Consider the following 13,222-nt stretch of genomic DNA (forward strand, 5'->3'; position numbering starts at 1 on the left):
TTTCTGGCCCATATGACAGCCATTTCCCCTGACCCTGTCCCCACAGCTGCCATGAGCTCCCTCCACCATGGGGGGAAGGCCTTTTTTTAAAAAATCAGCACTAGAATAACATTATATCGATATACAATGTTAACAATAGATGTAGCCAGTTCTCCGAATTCTCCACTTCCATTTTTGAAAAAAAGTAATTCTCTAGCCCCTTCCCTTGTGGAGTTATTATAAGTGAAAAGGCAGAGCATCTCAACGGAAGGAATTAGAAACTTTTTAAAAGTGAAAGCTGGGAATTCAGAGAATATGTGGCACCTATTATTACAATGGTATATCAATATGATATGCTTGTGCTGATTTGTTTTAAAAATGGCAAAAGCCTGGTGGCCTGGGGAGGGTTTTTTTAAAAAAACATTTCTGGGGGATTGGGACAGGAGATTTTGAGGAAACTTGCCATGTGGAAGGCCCATTGCAGCTGTGCTTTATCTGCAGATGTACGAGGTGAAATAGGGATACAACAAAATCCCATCCCTGTGTGGAACAAACCAACATTGTTTTATCATTGGGTCAAGCATTGGGTTCTAGACTACTGAATTGAAGGAAAATGTGGACATTTCAGGCACAAGCATTCAACGGCTTAAATGGGGTTACCCATGGCATGTTGCTCTAATGCTTTCAATCTTGCACAGCAGCTTTCTATCAGAACACAGGTGCTAAAGTAGTATTTGTGAAACCAGGAGATCTGAAAGCAACCTTGAGGCAAACTTCAACCCTTGTATGGCTCTGTAGTCAAAGTGCATAATGTAGCAGCAAGCATGCAGAATCTGCTTTTGAAAGCTATCAATATTCACGTACACATTTATCTTTACCCTCTCTCTTCTAAGCATTTTCTTTGCTGAAGATTTCTATTTCCCCTGAGATAGCAAGCACACTGCATTAATTTAAAAATAACAAAACCTAAGACAGGAGCCAATCTCTTTCAGTGTTGTTTAGTATACTTCGATGTGGATTGCAATATAAATATAATGCTATCTGGTAGGTATTTGTGGCTGCTGGGTAGTAGAAAAAGATGTCTTTACAGGTTGCAGGACTACAGATAAAAAATGGCATCTAAAATATAGTGATGAAGACATAAGGAAGTCCTCCTTCCTGTGAAAGAATTAAATCTCCCATGCTAGTTAGATGGGGCAAGTAGCCACTGATACTTACCACTGGCAAATCACGAACCAACTTGCGACTGCCAGACAACTACACAAAACAACGCCTAAGATGATGGCAACTACAGAGCTCTTGGGAAGTCTTCCTGAATCTGAAACAGTGAAATGTAGGATTTATTTAAGGAGCCAAGAAATTCCCAGAATTCTTTTTGGTCTGTTATGTTGAGGAGGAGTCTTTGTAAACCTGCAAAGTCACCACAAAATCCTGTGATCAGGATCATATTAGTATTCAGGCAATACAAGAGCTATGACAACTCTTTTGTATGTAGGTTGTTATGTCCTAAATTGCATCTTTGCAGCCCATACTGCTTCCAAATTGTATAGACCATATATAGAGGGTATTTTCAATTTCGGCTAGTTCATTTTCCTCATTCTCATTGTCCATTTGTTTCCTGCTCCCAACTTTAAATAAAACAAGTCTTTTTATTCTACTTGCTGAAACACCCTATGTATTGGGTTAGATCCAACCAGCTTTTCTGCTGGTGAACAAGGAAGGAGTGGTCCCGTTTGACCACCACCACAAAGATGTGCTGCAGATGGGACTTGCATGTACAAAAGCCATATGGGATGGGGTCTATAGTAAGGAGGGAAATCAGGCAAGATCAAGTGAAAAATATGGCTGGATCCAACCCATTATCACCTTTGTAAGCCATAAGAATTTTCCCATCTCATTTTTGTTGGTTACTTATTATCTCTTGTTTTGTAATATTATCAAGGACCAGTCTATCACTGAGATATTCACAATTGGAATAAAACCTAGATTACCCCAATGGCCCAAAAGAGAGATTTAAATACTAGGGTGTGACATTTCTCCCCACTTTTCTTTCATGGAGATCAAGATGTTGTATACAGATTTCTGGGAGGTCTCAGACTTTCTTAGCTTCAGCAAGGTTGAGGTATTACAGGCTGCCCAACCATTCCCAGTGTGGGGCTCAAGTTGAGTTTAATTTGTTATAGATCTCTCACTGGAGACTCAGAGGCTGTATTCACACATCCTTGGAAATTGCCCTGTTATATTGTTATGACACAAGATTTCCCTGTGTGGACACTCTAGTTGTGAAAAATTAGTATAGCACTATAAGAGAGCAATATTCAAAGATGTGAGGATGCAACCAAAGTTTTTCCTAAAAAAGCTAAGGCATGTTGATAATAGATTTGTATATAACACAAATGCAGTTTCTATTGAATAGCAGTTGTGAATATCCACTTGGACCCCACGTTTTTAATCTGGGTGCCCTTAATGTTCCAAGAGCAAAACAAGCTTGCCTGGCATGGTTGGGAACAGCAACCATCAGAATCAGCCTAGCTGTCACCTCTAGGAAATGGAGAAAACTAAAGCAATGACTCTGTACTGTACTGGCACAAGAGCTATTAAAACCAGCAGGTTTTTAAGGGGCCTCTTACACTTTCTTATTTTGCACTGAATGGAAAAAAATCATCAAAAATTGACAAGAAAATTATAGCCTTTCTTAAGGCTAAATTTCCATGAATGCACCCTCAAGGTGTCTTAAATATACCTAATGCCATTTCCACCTCTCTTTTTTGGTAGTAAAATTTATTGTCAACTAGAAGCCTACCCATATGTTGAATGTGAAAGCTATTTCCAAGTGTTTGGTCCTTATATCCAAGAATAGCAGAGGATAGACAGATGTCACAGTTACTTCTTGGGTCTTAAAAAGTTTCACAGATCTTCCTGGAAAAGTATGAGACCTAAACTCAAAAAGTGACTGCCACATCTGGAACATTTTTGAATGAATTAATTGAACAGTATTGTACGAATTAATAAATACTAATTGAAATGAATCAGTTGCTGTAGACCAAGTTCTGCATAAAAGCATCCCTGTTGAAATATCTGTATATTTAGTTAATTTACCAACAACAACCCGACAACAAACAATAACAACAACAACAAAATAGATTTATATACTGCCCTTCAGGACAACTTAACGCGCACTCAAGAGTGGTTTACAAAGTATGTTATTATTATCCCCACAACAAAACACCCTGTGAGGTGAGTGGGGCTGAGAGAGCTCCAGTGAGCTGTGACTAGCCCAAGGTCACCCAGCTGGCTACAAGTGGAGGCGTGGGGAATCAAATCCAGATAAGAGTCCCGCCGCTCTTAACCACTACCCCAAAAAAATCCAAAAAAGAAATTTTGTTTTTAACTGGAGGATTAATACTAAAGCAGAGATGCAGAGATTCTGAAGAACACAATTAAGTTGCCATTACTGGTTGAGTCATTATTAGGCACATTAGACAACTCCAAATGAAGTGAGGAATAATTAAAACCATGCCATCGAGATGTTAATAGAAAAGTAACTATAAGGCTACAGCTGAAGGGCAAGGGAAGCAAGACACAAGAAACAAGCCAGATATTTAAAGATTGCTACTTCATGGATGCATATACTTACAGAGTTGCCAGCCCCCCTTACCCTCCTGTTGGGAGAGGGGACCTGGCACTAACCTTCTTTTTGCTCTTCAGGCATGTGGGCTTCACACCAGGACAATTTGGACCCCAAACAGGCCGGATTCAGCCCCTTTGAGGCCCAAATCAGCCCATTGCGAAGTGCGAGAGTGCTCCTGATGCAGCATGATAATATAGCTCTTGGGAGTGATGTTGTCTTGCCACCCCAGGATTGTGCCCTGGAGGCCTGTTCCCCACTTTCCCTCCCTGCTGGCCCAGTGAGTGGTGGCAGGGGGGCAGAGGGTGGGAGCAGGGGATCCCTCACCAGAGGAACAGCAACCCTACATACTTAACACATAAATAATGTACATAAAAATAGACTACGTATTGCCCAAAGAAAGCCTCATAGTTTCTTTTGATGGCAGAAGTATCCGTTGTGCTGCTTTCTTCAAAAAACCTTTATGTATCTGACTTCACCTTCAGCTTTTGACTGTCGGACTTCCTATTTTGTTTGAGCAGGTGAATTAAAGAATTCTTCCTGGACAAACAGGACCCAAGCAAAATTAAATTGTATTCTTCAGTCAAAAAGTTCAGGCAACGTTTCTGAATGATCAAGAAGTGTTTCTTAACAGCCAGTAATGTGAAAGCATTGGGATTTGACTGAGAAGACTTGGGTTCAAAAGCTCCCTCAGCTCTCTACTTCTCAGTGTTGCCTTATCCAGCTCACCATGGCTTGTATCCTGTGACTCCGCGCAGCTATGTTTGAAGCTTTCCTACAGCTTGAGAAGCCTATGAAGAGGGTTTTCCTTTGGCAGAAAAGCGTTTTCCATTTGAGAAAGGTTTCAGACTTGGCTAAGCAAAGTTTCTAGGAAACAAGCCAGTCTCAGGATTTTTGTGAGAATATAATTCGGCTCTCCCAGCTGCGGCTTGCCGCATAAGCTGGGAGCTGGCAATTGGGGCCCCGGACGGAGAAGGAGGCAGACTCCCTCCCTCTGCATCCGGGTACTGGGAAGGGGCGGAGCTTAGTGCTCTTGGGCGCGTTCTGCCCCTTCCCGGCGTCAGTTGCTTTCGGATTGGTGCAGCCTCCACGGCAGCTGTTTTGGGGTACCCCCCCGCAGGCTATTCGGAAAGTGGGTAGGTGGCGGTTGAGAGCATTTAGGTCTTATATCTGACCCTTACAGCAATTTTAAATGGCGAACTAACTGCTCTTTCTTCAGGTGCCGTGTCGGGCCGTGAGAGGAAGAGGATCCTGATATGTGGCCACAGCATGGTGTTTTGGGCGGCCAATCAAGCCAAGAACATGCCGATTGGATCCCAGTTGGGATTGAGTGCTGTGGCCACAGTAGAGTGGCAGGGAAGGCGGGGCCTTAGGTGGCCTGGCCTCTTGCCCCTCTTGTTTAGGGGGCGGTTGAAGCCTCCCCCGCACATTGTGGTCATCCACCTGGGTGGGAATGACCTTGGCCTGGTACAGGGTAAGGCCCTGTCGATGCAAGTAGCTGTGGACCTAGCATACATAAACGACCAATGGCCTGGTGTGCTTGTTATATGGTCAGAGATGCTACAACGTCGGGTTTGGCGGGAGGCTTTAAATCCCAGGGCAATAGAGAGGGCCCGACGCAAGACTAACTATGACATCAGGAAGGCCTTAGGGAAAGGCTTGGGTATTTACCTGCCACACCCCAAGATTAGGGCCGAATTTGCCCACCTCTACGGAGGAGATGGTGTCCATCTGTCACCTGAGGGAAATGATATATTTTTAGATGACCTGCGGCAAGGGCTTCGGGTGGCTCTAGGCCACCTGTGGGGTGCGAGGGTCTAAGCAGAGGCTTGACCCTTGTGTCGGCAGGAGTTTTTGGGAATAGGGTGCGGGCTGGTGAGCCCCTGTGGCATTCCCCAAGGTTGGGGAACAGGGTCTGCTGTTAGCGCGGTATGCCTGTGGCGGCTACCGTCAGGGAGGGCAGACACCTGAGGGGATCCCCGGGAACAAGGCCTAACCTCATGCTTAGCGGCTGGGGCGCAACAGGTGCTTGAGTGGGGATCCCAGGGCCTAGCTGGCTGGGTTACAGCCATTCAGGAGATGGCCTACACCCGGGGCATTGAGGGCTCGCCCAGACAGGCAAGGCGGTGGTCAGGTGCTGACCCCAGGGCTGGACCTGTACCGCTTAGTTAGCCCTTGCCATGCGTTATTGTTATGGTCATTTAATAAACGGCCCTTTCATCCAAGCCTGTGTCTGTCTCTTACTTCCGACTGGGGCAACAATTCGGCTCTCCCAGCCGCGGCTTGCCACATAAGCTGGGAGCCGGCAATTGGGGCCCCAGACAGAGAAGGAGGCAGACTCCCTCCCTCTGCATCCTGGTACTGGGAAGGGGCGGAGCTTAGCGCTCTTGGGCACATTTTGCCCCTTCCCGGCGTCAGTTGCTCTGAGCGCTCGGCCCACCCACCTCACCTTGTTTTTAGTGCAGGAATAGCTGGCTGCTGTTTACAGAGCCAGGTAGGAATTTTTTCCTTCCTTCACTGATTGGCCGTGAGGAAGGGTTTTTTTTTCCGCCTACCTTGCACTAATGGCAGTGGTATGAGTATTGTTGGGTTCAGCCAGTTAGTGGTTAGTGGCAGGAGTTTTTGGGAATAGGGTGCGGGCTGGTGAGCCCCTGTGGCATTCCCCAAGGTTGGGGAACTGGGTCTGCTGTTAGGGCGGTATGCCTGTGGTGGCTACCATCAGGGAGGGCAGATGCCTGAGGGGATCCCCGGGAACAAGGCCTTACCTCATGCTTGGCGGCTGGGGCGCAACAGGTGCTTGAGTGGGGATCCCAGGGACTAGCTGGCTGGGTTGCAGCCATTCAGGAGATGGCCTACACCCGGGGCATTGAGGGCTCGCCCAGACAGGCAAGGCGGTGGTCAGGTGCTGACCCCAGGGCTTGACCTGTACCGCTTAGTTAGCCCTTGCTGTGCGTTATTGTTATGGTCATTTAATAAACGGCCCTTTCATCCAAGCCTGTGTCTGTCTCTTACTTCCGACTGGGGCAACAATGGGAGGATCCCCTGCGAGCTGCCCTGGCAGGAACAGTGCAATATGAATGTGATAAATAATAATTTAAGATGTCTTTAACGGCAAATCCCAAGCATCAAGTAAATTGAGATTCTATGAGTGCACAAAGCAGTTATTATCACTAGGTCTCTCAGACCTTTTAAGAGCACTTTCAGTTAGAAGACTGAAGTTGCTGGAATGAAGAGACGCATGTTAATCATTTTTCATTTGCTCTCAAATGGTACAACACCAGCATTCCAATAATTTCTCAATTCTGAATGCTGTCTTAGGATAATAAGCAAATCACAAGCAGAGATGAGCTGTAATTATTTGATCCAGACTGCTTTCAAAGTTCTTTGTTATGAAATTTGGTGATACTAAGACTACATGTTTATTTGAAACTGAACGCTAGTGCAGTTGAATGTTCCTCTTTTTGGTACAGATATGTACAACCTGTGACCTATCAAGCCACACACATCCTACCATCCATTGGTTTATACCAACCTACTGGGGCTGATAAACTCCTGGTCTTTTTCTGTTTGACTTGAACTGCATAAATGGCTGAAAGGGACTCCCAATGAGTGACAGGTTGCAGTAGACAATGGGTGGGATATGATCAGCTTTATCAGCCACGAGTTAGGTTGCCATGTTCCATCGACTGCCTTTTCTTTCTTTGTTTATGCCAGCAGTTTCTTTTCATGGGAAATGGAACGTCTGTCTCTTTTGTTATAAACAGAATCTACAGTTTGCAGCATTACACACCACATTAATGAGGGCTGAATGGGCTGTATCTCTTCTTGTAGACAAGATCACAGCGAGGCTTCCTTGCTAGGCAGGGCTGCAATACTGGGGTCTTCATGGAAATGTATAAATAATCAGTGACTTCTTTACCACCAACAGAAACTTTTTGTACCCTCTTGCTAAGTGTACAGGTGTATTTTAGGTTTTATAAATTGTTAAGGGTCATAAATGTGCATGTAAACTTCAGGATCTTTCATCTGCTAGCAATGAACTTCAAAAGCTCTACCCACTTATTTTCTAAAATAGTTATCCTTACTTCTCTTACTCCACCAGCATTTCAATCATAGAGTTTGATCTTGTGACTGACTCCCACCTGCTGTTGGATCCTATTACTTGCGTTTGCCAAGTCTAATGAAGAAAGACTTTCTCCATCAGTTGAAGGCTTTCTCCATTGGGAAATAGTCTTTGCCACCTATGTGCTATGTTCTGGCTGGGTTCCAGCAAATAATGCACAGACATTTCTGTTTGGTTGGAATGGCCACAACTTTATTGATTACAGCCAGATTGGAGCATTGGCCAGGCATATGGGCAACGGATCCTTTGGAACTGAAAGGCCCCTTGCTGTTCAATGCATAATAAACCAACCCAATGCCGGCACTGTGGGATGGCAAGTGGTGTTCTGCCACCAGCACTGCTCGCCAATCCTTGCCTCCCTTTTCTACAGGGGTGAGGCACCCAATATTCTGCTCACCCCTTAAGGATCCAGACCAATGCCTCAAAACTGCCAAACCCTTAAAGTTACGACAGGCCCACTGGCTGCCCTGATTGAGTGGTGAGTGGGCAGGAAAGCATCCTGCTCCTGCCAATGCATCTCTGGAATGGTGCCAACCACACTGTCACCCTTGGAAGAGGTCTCCTGCCACTCCTCCTCTTCCATCGCTGGACCACGCCCCCACCTCAGCCTAGCCCTTGGTAGCAACGCAGTCTGTGGTGAGTTTATGCACTTCCTTTCTTCTTTGGAGAGAAACTTTCTGTGTCAAAAGTAAAAGCAGGGGGTCATAAGAAGGTTGTCATAGGATCCAAACCTCAGTAGCTAAAGGGGAATTTGGTTCTGGATCACTTCAGCATGATAAGAGTGATAGTTCTCTTGGGCATTTCACCTGGAGTCAATAGAATACTTGGGTGGACAGAGCTAGGTGGCTGGAGTTCAGAACACTATCATTCTGGGGGCATCAATTGTCACTGATTTCTATTTTCAAGCCAGAAATGTTCCTGTTCTAAACAGAAACTCTTATTCTTTTAGTGGAAATTGTTTAATCACAAATGAACAAGGTTGTTTGTTATAATGGTCATAGGAGTGGTACGAATCAGTGTTCCAGGTGGGATGGTATAGTATACCCGCCAGCTCCATCTTGACTATGGCCCTGCTTGCATGGAATGAAATACTCAGTACCTTTATAGGAAGCGTCTGCCATGGACACAGAGTTTTAAAAGGAGCCCTCTAGCAAGGATGGCAACTGTGGTGTATTAATCATTGATTCCTTTTATTTTTAGTATGTGGCTTTGAATTGCACTGAAAGCCTGTCAGCTCTTGTTTGGCCCTAAGATGGTAGTGTTTTGGAGTAAACAAGAATAAATAGCTGTTGACTGATTGAAAAAAGTAAGTTTGAGATGTTCAATCAAACAAGAAAAAAGATTCATGGCACGTGAAGGAATACAAATGAATCCTATCCAGAGATTTGGTTCTTTTGTTTTAACAGTTTAGACCTTTGCCTCACACTTTCAACTTTATGATAACAAAACCCATGACATTAGGATGTACGTGACAAAATAACAGATGTGATGCTTCTGTAATTCCAGTTGTGATTCCTGATTCTACTACAGAAAGGAATCAGAGCTAAGCTACAAGTGACACCTTACACAGGTTGGACACTTGTCAGCTTACCTCAAGTTTTGATGGGAAATGTAGGTGTCCTGGTTTAACAGCTTGGCTCTCAATTACAGCTGCAAGACCAGGATGCCTACATTTCCCATCAAAACTTGAGGGAAGCTTATAAGTGCCCAACCTGTGTGAGGTGTCACTTGTAGCTTGGCTCTCAGTCACAAGATCAAACTCTGTGACTCAAATGCTGGTAGAGTACTTGAAGAGGAGTAAAGCAACTTCCTGCTTCTTCTTCGCTTAAGCATTCAGTATCTGTGCCATACCTTCACGGCAGTATCAGGAGCAGAAAATAAGTAATCTAATAAGAAGTGCTAATAAGATGTAGCAGAAAGAATTGTTGTCATTGTACTGGGGAGATCTGGATTCAAACCTCCTTTCCGCTGCAAAACTTATTTGATGGCTTTTGGACAATCATTGCCTGTTGCCTAAACTTGTGCTGTTTGGTTCTCTATGGATGTTTAAGTTTTTTTTTTAAAAAAGTTGTGGTCACTTAGTATTTATAGCTATACATACATACTATGTAGTATTTATAGTTATCTATATTTATACATCTTATACAGTATATGGCCGTTTTCACGTCTTTAAAATAGCGCAATACTCACGGAAGGCTGCCAGCTTCCTTGCGCAATTTTTGATGTCATCCATTTACAAATTGGAGGCAGGCAGCCACGAAAGCACCATCTTCACAGATGGCGTCAAAAATCACACAAGGAAGCCAGCAGCCTTCCATGAGTATTGCATTGTTTTAAAGACGTGTGAAAATGGCTTGTATCTTTGGAAGACAATAGGGTGAACCTCAAATGTACGACTGAAGAAAAATGTGGGAATTGTAGTTTTATGTTGCATGGTTTAATTCACAAAGCAATATAGTCATCTTACCAGTACATGTTTGTCCATCTTCGGCCAATTCATAAGGATCTGTACAAAGACACTGGAAACTGCCTTTGGTGTTCACACATCTAGCAGAGGAGTGGCATGGGGGATTGGTTTTGTTTTCACATTCATTGATATCTGCAGATAGGAACAACATTAATGAAGTTATTGCACAGAAGTATATTCTTACAAGCCTGTCCTTAGATTAGAAAAGAGTAATTGATAGTGTGAATGAAACTTACAACTGCACGAAGTTTCAGAGCTAATGGTATGCAGTATTGTGGCATACACACTTGAGGCTGGTGAAACCATGTAACAAGTGGTCCGTAAAAGTGGATGTTTGTATGCAATTTATGAGAAGAACCACTTGAGAAAATCACTGGCCCTCTATTCTGTAGAATCCATTGTCCAGACCTACTTCATCCAATGTACAGTACATTGGCTCATGAAGCCAGGGCTGGAGAAAACATTGCAGAACCTCAGCTTCATGACAATTTGGCAGGTTGTAGCAGATTGAGGGGCTTCTTGACATTATAGGCCGTGTTGTACAGAGGTAATCTATGCCAGCAACATATTTCTGCTTCCATAGTGCAACTATAAAGGGCAGCAAAATGATAAAGTAATAGTGTTAAAGAATCCATGGCTACCTTGTCTCCCCCTCCCCCATTCTACAGTATAGCCATTACAGCTGACTCTTTGTTCCTTTCTCTCTTCTTTGAAGAGCATCTTTGGCTAATCACAGATTGCCAGAGAGGGAAGGATAGATAGTTGTCCTGAAGGGTGGTATATAAATTGAAGACACTGAAGCATCTCTGCATGGCAGCATTCTCAAACCCTAACCCTGGTGTGCCTGGCGGGACAAGGCATAAAGTCCAAGGCCAAGGCCTTCCCTTGATGTTGCTTTGTAGCACTGGTTTTTAAAGGTTTACTTCCTCTAAAACTTGAGTGTCCCTTCAGTTACTATGGCTAGTAGCCATTGTTGGACCTGAATCTGCTTGATCCCCCTTTGGAAGCCATCAGTATGTCACCTGGTAGTGAATTCTACTATTTAATTACTTGTTGAGTAAAGAATTATTTCCTTTTATCAGTCCACCAATTGCCCACCAATTTCAATGAGTTCTAGGGTGGGGGGAGAGAAACATATTTTATGTCAACTTTCTCCACCCACCATCCTGTGTTTCTTCACAGGGCTCTGTGTGTTAAAACCTCTTTCTGTCTGCAGCTGGGCTAGCAACAAAGAAGATGGGGAAGTGCTGCTGAACTCTGTTTTAGTGCTTAATTCACTTTTAATCTATGGCTTTGTATGTAAGAATAGGCAAACATTGCATAAGCATATGTGAAACAAAAGGAAGAAATTCTAAAATGAGTGGTCTTTTGATAATGTTTTTCTTCTTTATTAAGCACAGACCTCATTATATTTCTTTGTTTCGGTATGGCAGATAGATTGCAGCTGATTTACATTGTTTTAACATATTAACAGAAAACAGAAGGAATGAATGACTGATTCATGCAATCTATCCATTCAGTTTCTTGCCAGAACATTAATCTGATTGGGGAGGGGGGGGAGGAATTATAATTTCATTTTAACAGCTTTATTTCTTTGCAAAGCATTTAGGTAGATGGAATTTATGGAATACATGGGAGGTGAATTAAAGAGAGGGCTGCAGGATTTCTCTCACCCATTCACGTGTATAATTATTTGAATTTCTTTCTCTCTCAAGAAACGCTGATAAACAAGCTTAATTCAGGACCATCAACATTTTGTGCATGTGGATCAAAGCACCACCTGCTTTAACATCTTCAGGAAAATGGAATTCTTAAATATAATCTCTTCCAGAAGTTCTTACCAGGGTTGTACATGCACATACATGCAAGGAAATTCTATGTACAATGGCTTACAGATTTCTAAACTTCTGCAGAGCATTGTAAAGAAATAGCATAATTCTGTTAATGCATGGTATGGGGAGGAACGTGTCTATGGCATTTGATCTGGAGTGGAGATCTTTGCTAATAGCACTCATACTGTGAAGCAGATGAGAGTTGTGTTGAGTCTTTTTCTCTGTTCTTTCCCAGTTAGTGTCTTGACAAGAGTGCCAGTGCATCCTCTGGTAGGCCTTGCCATGTTGTGCATGCCCAGCTTCTTGAGTTGACTAACAGTTTTGAGAGTTAGAAAATCTATACCTTCCCAAGCAAATGAAGGTAAATTTTTAAAACTCAAATCCATTTCACGCAAACTGTGGTGTGTCTTCTGCTTATTATTGTCAACCAAAAATTGACCCAGTAGGGGAAAAGTACACCTGTTGGATCATGTTGCCTTTATTTTTGACAAGTGGGTCAAACAGCAGCTTATAAGGACTGACATGAGTTTTACTATAAAATGCATATGAAAAGTGCCCTTCCCCACCCATGTTGAGGCTGTTGAGTCTGTAGGTTTGCCAGTCTCCGGGTGGGGATGGGCATTCTCCTGGAATTATTGCTGATCTCCAGGTGACAGAGAATGGTTCCCCTGGAGAAAATGGATCATTGATGGTATTGCATTATAACCTGCTGAGGTCTCTCCCTGCATTTCCCAAGTTCCACCCCAAATCTCCAGGAATTTCCCAATCTAGAATTGGTAACCCTATGTAGCTGGCATTTAAGCTTTAAAAAACCCAGGAGATCAGTTCACCAATGTCACTACTTGTTTGACCTCAGGCATGAAACTTTCTGGCCTTGGGTTGCTATTGCTCAAGCTAACCTCATTGCAGGATTGCTGTACGGATCACAATGAAGAATGGGTGAAAGGCAAGCACAGCAATGGAGCCCTTCTTTCACTAGCCACTGAAATCTTTAGAGAATAATAATTCCAACTCATCTATGATATGGAAAGCCCTGCTTCTAGAGTCCAGCACTGCCTTCTGCAACCATTTCTGTAGCTGAATGCAGACTAGCCCCGCCCCACTCATTCAGATGGAGTTATAATTCTTCTATGATTCTCCCAATTGTGAATGTGAGGTGGCCAAATAAAAAGTCCATCTGGGAAAAAAATCTC

General features: G+C 43.6%; 1 protein-coding gene across 1 annotated transcript in view; it reads right to left on the reverse strand.

The window, feature by feature from the left end:
* TPO (thyroid peroxidase) overlaps positions 1-13,222 on the reverse strand; it is a 121,625-nt gene that overhangs the window by 25,745 nt on the left and 82,658 nt on the right. The window contains exons 13-14 of the mRNA XM_054971173.1: positions 10,198-10,329; positions 1,198-1,297 (exon numbers count right to left, since the gene is read on the reverse strand). Coding sequence (XP_054827148.1) covers positions 1,198-1,297; positions 10,198-10,329 — 232 coding nt within the window. The remainder of the gene's footprint in view (positions 1-1,197; positions 1,298-10,197; positions 10,330-13,222) is intronic.

The sequence above is a fragment of the Eublepharis macularius genome, chromosome 1, assembly GCF_028583425.1.
Source record: "Eublepharis macularius isolate TG4126 chromosome 1, MPM_Emac_v1.0, whole genome shotgun sequence".
In the NCBI taxonomy this organism is placed as follows: Eukaryota; Metazoa; Chordata; class Lepidosauria; order Squamata; family Eublepharidae; genus Eublepharis; species Eublepharis macularius.